This window comes from Strongyloides ratti, scaffold srae_chrx_scaffold0000006 (genome assembly GCF_001040885.1).
Source record: "Strongyloides ratti genome assembly S_ratti_ED321, scaffold srae_chrx_scaffold0000006".
NCBI lineage: Eukaryota > Metazoa > Nematoda > Chromadorea > Rhabditida > Strongyloididae > Strongyloides > Strongyloides ratti.
Window position 1 is genome coordinate 156,028 of NW_020171514.1, and position 16,122 is coordinate 172,149.

Below are 16,122 nucleotides of genomic sequence, written 5' to 3' on the forward strand. Positions count from 1 at the left end.
ATATGGATGATTTGAAGCTATACGCTAACGATAGGGAATCTCAAAAACAGCAAATACGCACACTTAACAAATTAAGTAATAACATAGGACTTAATATTAACAATAAGAAATGTGCAACACTTAATACTAACAATGACGAAAACCCTGTTCTTGGATTCCCATTAATTACAAAAAATGAAAGCTATAAGTACTTAGGAATAACACAAAACGATCTAACTGACTTGACTTCACTAGAAAACAAATTAACTATTAAGATATTAGAAATACTTACAGAAGTCAATAGATTGAACTTACCACTTAGATTCGTAACAAAACTTATAGCTAACACATTGAAACTTATGATAGAATACCTAGCTACTGATATGATATTTGGAGAATCTAGAAACCAAAGAATTAATGTAGGAATGATTAACCTAGGTATTTACGCGTATATTAGTACTGATCCAAAAACTAACATACTGACAAAATACCTAGGTTATAAATATGACCCACTAACAATAGATAATAGACTTAGAACTTCAATAGAAGATTCCATCTACTTACTAAATAAAATGGGAATAACTACTGACACAATTAGAAATAACTCCTCCATAAAAATAACCATTAACTCAGAGGAAGCTAACATTAAACTAATAAAAGGACTAATTAGTGATAAAATACTAGAAAATAACAAAAATGAACTAACTAAATCTAAATATTATAAGATTTTTAATAGATACAAATTAGATAATCATACTTACAAATTTCTTACAACTAACATAAATTCTAACCTAGAACAACTAATATGTCATGCTCAAGAAAAGCAACTGTTTTTTGAAAATAAATTTTGTAGAATGAAATGCCCTAACAAAGAAACTCTTGAACACATACTAACCAGTTGCATCCATAAAGATACAATAAGGCGCTTGAGACATGACAATGTACTAAGATTAATAACTACTATATTTTTTACAAAACTAGGAATAAGAACATTAGAATACGGTGAAAAATTAACATTTATCCCTTCCAAAAATTTATACATAGATTGGGCTTGGAAGAAAGCCCAAGTAAAATCTCATAAGCCAGATTTAGTTTACTTACCATTACACCCTAACAAACCATTAATAATATTAGATGTATCAATAGCTAACTTAGATAACATAACTAACCAGGAAAAATGGAAATTTACTAAATATTGCACTAACTCTAATATAGAATTTACTGATGATTGGCTACTAGCAGGATATTATCTAGCAGATTATTTAAGGAAAAAATTTAACCGTAAAACTGAGTTTCTTCCAGTAGTAGTGGGCTTCTTAGGAGAACTAATGGAAGAATCTATCCAAAATGTAAATAAAACACTAGAACTAACCACTAAAGAAGCTAACCAATTATGGACAAATATTAACATTTCAGTAATTCGAGACACATACCGCTTACTAAAACAACATTACGGTAAAATCAACCATTAATTAAGCGGTAAGAAGCAAACAAAATTGTCTCTAGATACATTTCCCAAAATTAACCATTAATCATAAATATAGAAGAAAAATTAAATATTAACAAATTTACATATAAAAAACTTTTTACTAAAATAGCTAACATAAAATATTATTAATAATTAATTTTTTAACAAAACAAATTAACATTAGTAAAAATAACACAAAAATCTGAAAATAATATACTAATAGCACCGCTATACACCGAGAGCAAATTGACGACAATCAACAAAATTTTTTTAAAAGTCTTAAATTTTGCGTCTTCTTTTCAAATAAATTTTCTTTTAATAACAGACAATTTTTATTATCAATAAACAATTCTTTTTATTAATAACATTTTTAAATTAATAAAAGACATTTTATAAATTTTAAAATAAATAAATATAAAAAAAATTCAATTATTAGCACTTGAAAGAATCAACAACAAAGCAACTTTTTTGATCACAGTATATGATAGGTTGATATAGTTGCAGCTTAAATTGTGAAAATATTAAATATCCTATTTAAAGATTCACAATGTATTGTTGATACTAATAATAAACAAGAATTGTACGAAAAAGAAAGAAATTTGGGACAAATACAGAAAATAATTATTATCAGTGGGAGAAGATGCTAATAATTGATCTCGACAATTTTTTAAATAATACAACTAATAGAAAACAATTTGTTGGCCAAATATACAATTTATTTGAAAAAATGTATAATATAAATTTAGAAATGGTGAAAAAACATTTTTTTCAAATTGTCAATTTTTACAAAAAAGAAAGCTGAAAAAAAAACAAAAAAAGTGTTAATGAAGTAAATTCATTTGAAGTTTTGCTTTCTTCATTAAATATTTCACCAAGACAATTGGATTTAAATAAAAACCTTCATAAACTTTCAGTTCTAAAAAAAGAAAAGAAATATATATTGAAAATGGTTTTTTAATTTTGTTAGAAAGTTGTGACATTTTTTAAATATTCAATTAGCAATATTGATTTTATCTGTGACACCAGTTTTGCCACCAAAGTGTTTGAAACGTGTGGTTTCATTTTTTGTTTTTCTTCAATTGTCCGGTAGAAAAAGTTTATGGAAAAAGAAGAGTTTACAATAAGGCGGTCTGTGCGGAAGGGGAAAAAATAAAGAATCATGCTAATAAAGCTTAAATTTTAAAAAAAATTCTTTTATATTTATCTAATATTTTATTAATTTTTTTAATAAACTTCTATTTTTATTGTTCAATTAAATTTTTTTTCTAACAACTACAAGTTTAATGTTTTATTGCAGCTAAGAAATAAAAAAAACAGTTGACAATATTACTTTGCTAAAAAAGATTTATGAATATCTTTCAAATTTTAATGTAAGCTTTATGAAACATTTTTTGTTTAATAATATTCTATATATATAAAGGAGAAATGACTTTCAAAAATTTATTTTTGAAAATTAACTTTTTAATAAAAGTTTCTAGTGTAAAAAAACACGCTGATAATAATAAGTACATTTATTTTTTTATTGAGATATTGCAGCATAAAGGTAAAAAATGTAGCATTAATATTATTTGCTGCAAAATTATTGTTTCAAGAAATTTTAAGATAAAACTTAAGGTTATGGCAAAGAAAGATTGGAAAAACTGTTTTTCATAATAACACGTTAAAAAAATAATTTTGAAGAAGGATATAAGCTGAAGTTGGGTTAAAAATTTTCTAAATTTCTTTAATTTTGAATATCTTATAACTTTTTAAAAAAAAAATTTACCAAAAAAAAAAATTTATCAAAAAAAAATCTTAAGGAAAATTTGAAGCGTTACATTTCAAGTAAAATTAAGCTTTTGTAGCTTTATTTGTTCTTGAGATAATCAAGAAATTAAAATTTTTTTAATAAAATAATTGTTTATTAGCCATAATTTTTTATAAAGCAATGTTTTTTAAAAGGTAATAAGGTGAAAAATTATGTGATTTTTGAAGAATTCTCAGATAAAACTAGTCCCATCAAAAATAATTGTTGTCTCCAGAGATATGGCCAAAAAATTTTTATTGTAATTTGAAAAAAAAAATATATAAAAAAAATTTATTGATAAAAAAAAAACGGTCTGGGGCAAATTTCAATGATTACAATTTGATATCAGATTCATGAAAGTATATTTACTTTTTCTACATAAGATTCAATAAAATAAAAAAATTCTTTTTTCGAAAAAAAAATATTTTTATGTAAATTTTTGAAAAAATGTTAGTTAAACTAAAAATTTAAAAATTGTTAATGTGACTTTAAATATGCTTTGAGTAATTCTCTTTCGATTGAAATAAGTTTCAATGAAAAAATATTTTTCGTTCTTCAGATATGACGAAAAGAAAATGTTTTGTTTTTTTAATTTTTTTTCAAACGTGAAAAAATAACATTTTAAATAACCTTTTTAAGGTAAATGAAAAATACTCTTGGAATAATTTTATTGACTTCAATTTAAAATGAAGATCAAGAAAAAATATTGTGATTTGATATATGAATCTCGCTTCAGACTGACTTCACTTTGCAAAAATTTATTTTTATATTTACGTTTTACAAAATTTAAATATGCTTTATATCCTATATATAAAGAAAATTTGTTTTGTAACATTTTTAAGAATGAAATATTTAAAAAATTTTATATATAATATATGTGTATGTTATAATTTTTATATGTCATAAATATTTATTAATTTTATATATACTTTATATTAACATTTAATTATATATAATGTAATATTTTAAAAAAAATAGTTAATTAATCTTAACCCTTTAAAGAGTACATTTTTCAATGTGATATCAAAATGAAAATTTATGCAGCTTTTAAAGATCTTCCAATTAAATTTAGTTTGGCTTGAAACTAATTTACGGCTTTTGAAATATGGTAAAAAAAACTTAAAAAATTAAAAAAAAAACTATTTATTGGTACAGCAAATAAATAAGATTATGGTTTATTTCTGGTGTTATTTGTAGAAGAGGATTTTTATAAGATTTTATTTTATAACGCCTTTAAAAATTATTTCTAAATATTAAATATTAAATTATACAATTACAAAAATACTCACCTCTTATACTTTAGAGGAAACTTATACTCCCTAGATTACAATAAAACGCGATCTTAGAATGAGTCCTTAAATCTCAACCCTATAATAAATAAATTAGAAATAAATCTTAGACGAAACACGTGATTAAATAAAAATGATTAAATATATTTCTACGAAGTTAACAGTCTTTAAAATAGATAAAAAATGATGACCAAACCGTCACGCAATGATTACAATTTTACTATGTCTATTTTTTCTTTATATAACATATAAATATATATATTCACAGAATTTAATAATAACTAAAATTTTATAGGTTTATTATAACACGTAATATTTATAATAAGTATTATTAAAATTTGAAAGATGAAGAAAAATGAAAACAAATTATACGAAATTAATACAAAATTGAAGAAAAATTAATAAAACAAATTATTTAAAAAAAAGAAAGAGGTTTATTAAATTAAACAATAATACATTAAATATGGGAAACAAATACCCGTAAAAAAAAATGTAATTAAAAATTTAGCCTTCTTCTAAGCTAATTAAACTGGAAATCAGCAGACTCTATCTCTCACTGTACCGCTCTATCTTCTTTACATTTTTTTCTTTTTCCTCTCCTATTGAAATATTAGCTTTTTCAGTAGCTTTTGCAAGCTTCTTTTCCAGTTCTGCAATTTTTTGCTTTAGGACATCTATCTCTTCATCCTTTTCTTTAATCTTAATAGAGTTTTTTTCCATATTTTTACTTATCTTATTATTAGAAGCTACAATATAAGCTTGAAGCTTTTGATGAAAAAGATCATTCATGATTAATGAATGATCTACTACTATTTCAGCGTTCTCTTTCTGAAACTTTTCGATTACTTTAAATTGAATTCATTGTAAAGCATCATCATCAATGAAATCTTTCACCATATTTCCTACTTCATTCTTATAACTGAAAGCAAATCCTAAACTTTCAATTATAGGTGTTATTTCAGGCAGAAATTGAGACGGATTTCTTTGCACCTCCTGAAGATTAAGCTCCCTGTATTTAGCAGCAACTATAAAGTATAATTCTCCCCGTACATTATTCATTACAGTGTATATTTTAGTGCATTCATTAGCTGCTATTTTTTTAAGATCATTCGGTTGATATCCTAAAATTGCTAATAATTCTCTTATTGTGCTTCTTTCTATATTTTCCCAGATCATATTACAGTAAAAAAGTCTTTCTAAAAGCCATTTTTTAAAGTCTGTTCTGTAGACTCTTCGGGCACCTTTACATTCTTTTAAATCCTTTAATTTTAATCCTTCCAAAGAAAACGTGCTGAAATAAATTGAAAACAGCACTTTATTAGAAAATGTTGGTTACAACGCAACATCTCTAATATGAACAGAAACTTTTGAAATTAGCTGATTTTCAAAGCAAACAGATGTTTTTACAGCTGATTTCGTTTCTTTCTTTTCTACATTCACCTTTATTTTTTCTTTAAATGGACAAAGAGATTCTTCATCATCACTTATAACTGTCATTGTTATTTTTTTGTAATCGCTTCCTTCGATATATGATTCTTCAACCTCTCTATTATTTAAATATGCTACTCTAGCCATCATTTTTGTGTATTCAGGATTATAAATAAAGTTTGCAGTTGTAGATGTATGTTCTCTAGAAGCTGCACCAATATCTTCTGAAACAGTTCTCGGAATAAAACCATTACGCCTCATGTAATTACTACTTCTAATAATTGCTTGCCGAAACGTATAAGAAGTAATGTTTTTATTACAAAACTCCGGAATCTGTTTCAAAACTTTCTGTATAATCCTATTGGCATTATTAGTAAAACGCTTTCTTTAAGAATTGAAAAACAACCAATCAATTCCCAAGTTTTTTTTCTTTAATTCTTCATATAAAGGATTTTAATAATCTGCACTACAATTAGCTATATTTTTCTCATATACTATATCGCTTTCAGTGGTATCAGAAAGTTTTCCATCAAAATACTTTTTTATTATCCTTTTTCTCAATTTTAAAAATGGACGAATATAAGAATCAGCCAAAATTGGATCAATCATATGGCATGTATTCGCACTTGTTGATTTTTCAGCAAAATCAACATACATCTACATATTTTCAGCACGTTCTTTATCATCTACGATATAATATCGTAATTCTTCTCTTTTTGCTTTATAAGCAAATTTTGGACGCCCACCATTTAACGCTACAATAATGGTTATTACTTTAGCTTGAAGATCTCGGTAATAATCCATACAAAGATTCTTAATATCTACTTAAGATATTAACTTTCTCAAGTTCTTCATATAATAACCGTAATGGCAAACGTTATTATCATCATCCCCTTCTTCCAACCCCTTTCTTCTCCTATCTTCAAAGTTTTTTTCCATCGTTTTACGCTTTACCAGATTCTTTTCAAGTTCAACTACCTTTTTTGTAAGCTTATCTAACGAATAGTTTAGCTTCAAATCTTCCCAAGTTATACCTATTTTATTTTCGCCAACGAAAATAAGAAATTCACGGAGAGGTCTCGTGTAATTTCTAATAGTTGAATCCCTCGAAACATTAGCAATAATTGTTAAAAATGGAGGAATCGTTTTGTATAGAAAATTGCAAGATTTTTCTATATTTTCCAAAAACGAAAAAGGTAAGCAATTTCTAATTAACTTCCTTAAAGCTTTCACTCCATTTTTAACTGTATCGTGAATCTTTTCCACATTTATTCCAGCAACGTTATTATTATCATTATTCTCGTAATGACCATTAAAATACCTCGATGTCCAGTATTCTTGAAACTCTTCAATAATGACATCTTTTGATTTAGAATAGAACCCTTTAGCTTTCAGAAATTCTTTCAAATTTTCTGGTCTGGAGCTACCTTGCATTTTTTTATGCATAGATGCGTAATTGTCTAATTTTTTTAGGCATTCTTCAACAGACTTTTCGCTAGTTCCCTGTGGCAAATCAACGTCAGTTCTTGGATTTTTTTCATAAGCAAGTTTGTTGTAATATAGGTGTTTACCAGGATACAAACTTTCGTGCTTACTATCTCTCCAATGGGCATAAAATGAAGCTGTTTGACGTCCACATATGGGACAAATAACCTTCCTTCTTAAGTATTTTTTAGGCTTCTGAGAAGAAGGGGATGAAGCATTTGGCATCAGTGCTTCTAATAATCTACTTTCCATTGTAATCTTAGCAACTTTAGGAAATTCCGGTGGTGAATCAAACGCTAATAGCAATCTGAAAGCTTTAGAAGTTTTTTCAAGCCACATTGAAAAAACTGAAGCTGGTGAAGTTGATTTCGTTCTTGGTGTCATATTAGAAAATTTTTCTATGACATTCCTTATCGGACTTCGGCACGATGCATTATATTCACCAGAAGTTGGCAGCAAATGTTCATTAACCAACGTTTTTGAAGATGTAGTAGGTGTTTTGAGAAAACCTATGTTATGAATTCTCTCTTCATCACTACATTCTTCAAAAGAAGTTAAATATTCATTTAGAATATTTTCTTTTTCATTCCTCATTTTTAAAGCTTTTCTCATTTTCTTTAATTTTTTTTAAGAAACTTTTTTTTAAGTTTCTTTTTCACCAATGGCTCCATGCCAGAAACACCATTATTTTCTTGTTGTTCATCCAAAACAACATCCTCTATAACTTCCATTTGATTTTCCTTATCATTTGGTGTACTTTTTGATAGTAGAGACGGAAATTCGTTTTCATCAGAAGAATCATAAACAATTCTTTTAGAATTGTTTGGATCAATTTTAAAATCGATCTTTTTTTGTTTGTATCTAAGATACTTAACGCTAAATTCTAAAAATATGTAAAAAAATCATATAAAGTTTAAACATACTTCTAACATTTGTTTTCTTTTTTTTAAAGGAACTTCTTTTTTGGAGTTTCAACCATTAAAACTGAAGCCGGTTTTGGCGATTTTAATACATCAGGAATAACTTCTTTTTTTACCCAATTTTTTTTCTACATTTATAAATAAATTATTAAGCAAAAAAAAAAATTACTTTTAGAAGCAAATGATGAATCGCAAATTACTTTTGAAGCAGCAGACATTTTTTTAGAAATAAAATTAGCAATAAATAATAAAATAAAGATACTTTTGCTTAAAAAAAAATAATTGTAAAACTGCTTAAAAAAAGGGAAGGCGAAAAAACAGCGTGTAAAAAAAATTGACTTAAAACCATAAAAACCTTTATTATCAATTTGATAGAATGTAGAAAATTATTTATTTTTTATGATTCTCTTTCGAATGAAAAAGAATTTACTAGAAACAAATCTTTGTTCTCGAGATATTAAAATAAAAATCAACTACCTTTTTATCATTTTTACCTGTTTCAACTTACCTTTAATCCAAAATATTTATAGGCGAGTATTGAGTAGGTGAAATTATTTTCAATTTTTAAAAATTTAAATAACATTTTTTAATAGAGAAAAACACGCTGATTACGAAAAATGTAAATATTTTTAAAAAAAATTTCATATTCATACACGGTTTAAAGCGGTACGCAATATAAAAAATGTATACAAGAAATGTACGGGACAGATACTGATTGTATTTGTATGATATACAGAAAGTTTACAAGCTGTATATAAATTGTACAAATCTTTATACAGTTAAAAAAATATTCCAATTAAAGGCAGTTGATTATAAATTAATTATTTTATAAAAATTATATTTATTCAAAAGGAATGATTATCAAATTAAATTCTCAAAAAAACTTTATTTGTCCAATGCTTCATTCATTTAAACTTAATTATAATGCTGTTTCAATTTATTAATGCTTAAATATTAAAATGTTGTTTTAATTTATTAATGCTTCAATTTTAAAATTTAATATCAATTTTGTTAATTTCAAAAAATTAGTAAATTAATATTTTATTTTGGAGATTACAGTCTATAAGGAAAGGAACAATTAAAAATTAACAGCGTTCATATAATTAAAAAATTATAACAACTAAATTATTTTAAAATAAATCATTTTAAAATATTAAAAGAACATTTCTCCACGTTAGTGAAGTGTTTAATTTGCAATTCTTCATAAGATCCAGTCAGATTATTATTTGTATTCTTTCTGTACAGAATATACAGTTTATAAAGTGTATACAAAATAGAGAAAGTATACATACTTCTAATATGCTGTATGTAAGAAGAAAAGATTAAATACAGCTTGTTAGCTTTCTGTATCTTGTAGCACTAAACCGGGTATAGTAAAAGCTTCAAGAACGCAAAAAAATAACTATTTTATTTTTAATAATTTTACATAAAATTTTGCATGTAGATAAAAAATGGCCAAAAAATTTGTTTTTCATAATAAAAAGATTAAAAAATTAACATCTAAAGCTTTATTTGGTCAAACAAAAATTTTAAATTACCATAACTTTCTTCAAAAATTAAATATTAAAAAATAAAAAAAATGACTGTGGATTTATATTTATGTGACCTCTGTTCCCATAGTTACTCAGATAAGTTTGTTTTTTTATGAATTTTTTAAACCTTTATTTGCATATAACTTTTTTCCTATTAAATATTTTTTTATAAAATTTTAAAAATTAGCTTAGTTTTAGCATATGGATTCTTTTGGCATAAATAAAATATAAAAATGTTAATTTCTTCCTTCTCAAATCAAACTCAAAGTAAACCCAAAAAAAACCTTAATATGGCTATAACTTTTTTTTAAAAAAAAATTTTAAAAAATCGTCAAGTGAACATTCGTAGATATTTAAATTTTACATTAAGTGATTGCGATTTCATAACATTGGGACCATTGGTTCTTGAAATAATCTAAAAATAGTGTTTTTTTTTTTATTTTTTTATAAGAATTTTTAAAATTAATGTTTTTAAGAAAAATTTTACATATAGCTTAATTTTGGTCAGAAAATTTGTTTTTTGCAAAAAAAAATTAAAAAAAATATTTTTAACTGGTCCAAATTAGATCCAAAGTAAATTTTAAATAGTCATAATTTTTTTCAAAATTAAAAATTTGAGAAAATGAAAAAAACGACTAGGCGTATTTAAATTCTTTATCAAATGTCTATGGATTCATAATTTTATAACCACTGGTCCCAAAGTTACTCGGTAAAGTTTGTTTTTTACAAATTTTTATATACCGTTTTTTTTAAAACAATTTATTAAAAAAAATATTTTAAGACAAAATTTTATATATATCTGAATTTTAGTTAAGAAATTAATTTTTAATAATAAAAAATTGAAAAAATAAAATTTATTTAGCCTAAACTTTTCACAAACATATTTCAATTCAAGTTAAAAATAGCCAAGTTTTTTATTTAAATTAATATTTCAAAAAAAAATAAAAAGTAATTTGAAGTTACTTTAATTGTCTTTCGAATAAATATAATTTTATAACATATGGACCAGTAATCTCTAAGATATTAAAAAAAATCTTTAAGGTAAATTTTGTAAGGCTATATTTAAATGAAATATTTTTACGACAAATTTAAAATAGACGTAATTTTTATTTGAAAAAAATGTAATATTAAACTTATTAAATGATATCTAATGCTGATTATAATTTTTTAAAAATAAAATAAACTTTTTTATTAATTTTATTATAATTTTAATAATTTGCTATAAATATTTTTTCTATTATTTATATTAAATTTGTTTTTTCATATTAATAAAAAATTTTTTTTATAAAAAATAAAAAGTTTATAACATCTTATTATCAAATATCAAATAAATTATCAAATTTAAAAAAAATAATAAAATAATTGTTTATTTTTGTAATTTCAAATAAAAGATAAAATACTAATATACTCTAATAACTGAAAATATTAAAAAAAAATCCACCTATATGCTTAACAGTATATAATATCAAATAGTATCAAACAAAAATCAATAACATTCTATTTTAAAAAGTATAATGATTTATAAAGTAAATGTAAATGTACTTTTTTTATCTTTTTATAAAATAAATAACAATTAATGCATATATATTACTTTGTATAAAATTTTATTTTAAAAAATATTAAAAAAAAAACTATTAAATTGCATGAAAATAATAATAATTAAAAAGGTATTAAAATAATTTGCTATACAAAAATCAAATTAATAAATAATTGAAAATTTTGTTATAATAAAATTGACATATTTATATGTAGTTATTATAGATATGAACAAACAAACAAAACATTTCTTATCTAATTTTAGATATAAGTACCTACTTTTAGATACAAATATTCAAAACGATTAATTCTAATTAGATTAAAGTTGAAACTTTAAAAATTAAATGCATTTATTTTTATCTCAAGCTTACTTTAAAATAAATTAATATATTGAAATAATGTATTATAGTGTATATATATTATTTTTTAATAACATAAGTAAAATTTTAAAATGGCAATAACTAAATATAACTTATTAATGGGAAACATTTTTTTAAAAGTATATAGTAATTATAACCTATATATTTATATATTAATTTTTAATTTTTAATAATTTAATTACAATTTAATATTTTAGAAAAAAACTCTATTTTAAATTATTTAAAACGGTTAAGAATGTTCAACTTTATTAAGAAAATTAATGAATCTGTATCTAATGTTATCAGTAACCACCATTTTATAAAAGTTTTTGAATCTTTCAATGATATTGAAAAAATCGTAGTTAAACTTTGTGATAAATTTAATTACAAAGTTTCTACGAATAATTTAAAAGTCAGTTAAGATATTTTAAAAAAAATAAAAGAAAAAATAAAAAAGGCTATTCATAAACAATAAGCTGATATTATGTTATTTAAATACAATTTAATACATAAGAATAATCTAGACATTTATTAACATTTACCAAAAAAATTTAAAAGAAGCAAATATCAATAAATTTTAAGTTCAAACAATTTTTTAAAAAAAATACATCAGACAAATTGATTTCAAAGATAAATAAATGTCGAATTTTCTAAATTAAAAAATTTATAACAATTAGTAAAAATTATATTATATTAAGTTTTACGAGGCTAACACCAGAGAGGGAGATAAATCAATATTTTTATTATTATCAATATCAGTACAATATAATTAAATAGGTTTGGTCTTTTGTGGTCACCTAAAGTCACAGATCTAATAATACAATTAATAGTTACTTACAAAAGATATTGTTAAATTAACACAAATAATTCGTCACCTTAATAGTGGATAAGACACTTTAATATGAACTTAATAACCCCTAAAATATTAAAATTATTAGATTAGAAAAATCCGACCACAATATTGCTAATTTCATAAAAATAGAAAAATAGTTACACAATTACTATTTAAGTAGTTACAAAAATGATGACAAACGGTTGTGAAATCAATTCATGATATTACGCTTTAAAGGAAAACAATGTGTATCTTTGAAAAAGATTTACTTCTTCTTCTACTATCTATTGAAAATATAAACATAGATTAGTAATTTTTTTATATTACCTTTTTACTTTTATTTTTATTAAGAAAAAATATTATATATTTTAAAAAAATAAATATTAATGTTTATAGTATTAAAGAGATGGAAATTAAAAAACTTGAACATACAGATAAAATTTTATATCTCCTTTTTATATAACTTTAAAAAAAATTATTTTACATGTAACAGATAAAATTAAAAACAACATTTTCACATTATTAATAATAATATCATCTAAAAAATAAATATAAATACAAAAAATTTCAACATTTAAAAAAAAATTAATTAGTTAATACTATTTTTCGTGAAATTTTAAATCCGCCATTACATCTCATTTATAAGTACTGAAAAAAAATTATATTCATATTACTAATAATAATGTCATTTTAAAAATAAATATAATAAATTTCAATATTTTGGAAATAATTAATAGTTTATATTATTTTTTTAAGAAATAAATTTTATTTTTCTTGAAATTTTTAACTTCACCATTTCATCTAATTTAAAAGTGTTAAAAAGAAAGATTTATGCTTGAAACTATAAAAAATTAATAATATAAATTTAAAAAAGTTTTGATAAATTTATGAATAAATGTATTTAAAATTTACAATTTGTAAAGTTATTTTACTAATCATTGTGTAATAAGTTTTAAAAATATTTTGTGTTGTTTTCAATTATACTAAGCTGATAACATAAATTAATAGTAAGCACATCATAAGATAAAAATATTGACATATAACACAAAAAATATAATTTCAAAATATCAAACATAATAAATATTAAATTAAAACTTTTTTGTCTTGCTGATATGTTATGTTACTGTTTTGTTCATTTATAACAAACAATATATCAATTCATAACAAATTAACGTTATCTTTTTTAAGATTGTTATCTAATAAAAAATGACATTTAATTTTTAACTCCAACTTAATCTTTAAAAAATTAATATATAAATTTAAATATTAGATGTAGTTATAATAATTTTTTTATTCTCAAACTAAATTTTATTTTAAAATGCTAAACTTAAATTAAATAATTTCAAATATATTATATATAATATAAATAGTCATATACATTAATTTAATTCTACAATAAAAAATTAAAAAATATTTTAAAATTATTTATACTAAATTTCTTTTTGTTTTGTTTATTTAAAAAAATTATTTTTTATATTAAGTACAATAGTAAATATCTCTTTAAACTTTCACTTTATTTCTATAGTTTTTATAATAATAGTAAAAATACATTAATATTATTAATTTTCTATTTCAATAATACTGTTTTGCAATTTATTTTTAGTATTATTTCAATTGTTAAAAATATAATAAATGTAATTGGCACTATTTTTTTAAACAATAGTGTGAATATACTTTTAACAGTAGGAAGATACATAAAAAAACGTTTAAAAAAGTTTTAAACAATTCAACTAATGAGATAATGTACAATTAAGAACATTTTGATTTAATGAAATGAATAATTTTTCAAATAATCATAAGTTAGTTCTTATCTTATTTTCTATTATTATAAAATGTAGAAAAAAATTCTACGTGGATAAAATAACTTTTAAAATTTGTTAAAAAGTTGCTATCAACAAAAAAAAATTAATTATTTTATAATATTTTTATTTTTAAAATTGTTTATATTTTTTTATTTTAATAAAATTTTTTTTTGTCATTAAACAATATATATTATTTAAAAAAAGAAATAAACACGCTTTAAAAAACATACTATCACAAAAAAAAATTTAATTTGTCTTCAAGATTCAATATTCAAAATGAAAAATAAACAAAAAAATTATTAAATAATATCACTTTTAAAATGGAAACTTTTCATGCTTCAAAATGACATCTTATACAAATTAAAAAAATGTATCATAATTAATATTTTGAAGTTTATGAAAATTAAAAAAAGTTCAAGGTAAATAAATAGGTTTCAATAGATTAAATTTAAGCATTCTTCAATTAAGTACTTTTCTTCCTTCAAAATGACTTCTTTTATAATAAAATTATTATCATTGAAAAAATTACACAAAAACACATAAAAAAAATAAATTATAATTAATATCTAAATGTTTATAAAAATTGAAAAAAGTAAATTTGAACTGATCAAATTTTGGCACTTTTTAATTATGTATAATAAATACTTCAAAATGACTTCTATGAACAAAAAATATTTATTATTATTAAAATTAATGAAAAATAACTCAAAATGTTGTATTGAATTGGAATTTTAGAAATTTGTGAAAATTGAAAAGTTTTGTGAGATGGAGTACATTCAACTGATCAAATATTGGCACTTTTGATATTATTCTAAAGTAGGTTCCCCCTAAAATAACTTTTTTAAATAAACATTTTTTTAAAATTTTTTTAGTTTTTCTAGCATAAAAAAACACGTGGAGTTAGAAAAAAAAATAAAAATTTTTTGAAAATTAAAAAAAAAATGAAAGGGAAACCAACTTTAGAAATCAATTGAACTTTTAACTGAAGTATCATAAATGATTCAAAATGACTTCTGTGAACAAAAAATATTATCATTATTAAAATTAGTGATAAATAACTCAAAATCAAGCATTAAATTAAGATTTAAAAAATTTTGTAAAAATTAAAAAGTTTCATGTGGGGGGGTAGGTTCAACTGATCAAATTTTGGCACTTTACAATTAAGCATTATAAATACTTTAAAATGACTTCTATGGACAAAAAATATTTATCATTATTAAAATTAATGAAAAATAAGTCAAAATGTTGTATTAAATTAGAATTTTATAAATTTGTGAAAATTGAAAAGTTTCATGTGGAGGGGTAGGTTCAACTGATCAAATTTAGTATTTTTTAATATAGAGGCTTTCTTGCTTCAAAGCAACAAGCGCGTGCTTCGCACACGCTTGCCTGCAGGGCAGGTCTTTTGTGTAAGCTATAGATTTTTTCATTTTATAGGTGATTTAAAGCATGTATTTCAAACGCTCAAATTTTAAAAATTTTTTAAATAATGTGATCTATTGTATCATAAAAAAATATTTTTTGATTATTTCCTTATTTTTCAACATTTTTTTATTTTTTTAAAATTTTTCTATATGCAAATTGATAAAATAGTTATAAGAATAAATAATTAAATCTTTAAATTTATACATTGACATTTTTCCTTTACAGCTATAGCTATAAAAAACAATTAGTGTAAAAAATCATTTATTTTTTTAATTTATTAT

General features: G+C 22.0%; 4 protein-coding genes across 4 annotated transcripts; 1 reads left to right on the forward strand and 3 right to left on the reverse strand.

The window, feature by feature from the left end:
- Nucleotides 1–2: 2 nt before the first annotated feature.
- On the forward strand, nucleotides 3–1,451 carry SRAE_X000237400 (Reverse transcriptase domain-containing protein; the record flags this gene model as incomplete). Its single annotated transcript, XM_024645580.1, has 1 exon — nucleotides 3–1,451. One exon carries the CDS (start codon nucleotides 3–5, stop codon nucleotides 1,449–1,451), a length of 1,449 nt encoding a protein of 482 aa, XP_024499849.1.
- A 3,617-nt stretch (nucleotides 1,452–5,068) lies between these two features.
- Nucleotides 5,069–5,311, reverse strand: SRAE_X000237500 (Hypothetical protein; the record flags this gene model as incomplete). Its single annotated transcript, XM_024645581.1, has 1 exon — nucleotides 5,069–5,311. One exon carries the CDS (start codon nucleotides 5,309–5,311, stop codon nucleotides 5,069–5,071), a length of 243 nt encoding a protein of 80 aa, XP_024499850.1.
- Nucleotides 5,312–5,380: 69 nt separating this feature from the next.
- On the reverse strand, nucleotides 5,381–6,211 carry SRAE_X000237600 (Hypothetical protein; the record flags this gene model as incomplete). The annotated part of the gene is made up of 2 exons (XM_024645582.1): nucleotides 5,381–5,813; nucleotides 5,859–6,211. The coding sequence occupies 2 exons, from the start codon at nucleotides 6,209–6,211 to the stop codon at nucleotides 5,381–5,383; spliced, it is 786 nt and encodes a 261-aa protein (XP_024499851.1).
- A 396-nt stretch (nucleotides 6,212–6,607) lies between these two features.
- On the reverse strand, nucleotides 6,608–8,573 carry SRAE_X000237700 (Hypothetical protein; the record flags this gene model as incomplete). The annotated part of the gene is made up of 5 exons (XM_024645583.1): nucleotides 6,608–6,763; nucleotides 6,827–8,050; nucleotides 8,095–8,318; nucleotides 8,472–8,483; nucleotides 8,525–8,573. 5 exons carry the CDS (start codon nucleotides 8,571–8,573, stop codon nucleotides 6,608–6,610), a joined length of 1,665 nt encoding a protein of 554 aa, XP_024499852.1.
- Between the last annotated feature and the right edge of the window lie 7,549 nt (nucleotides 8,574–16,122).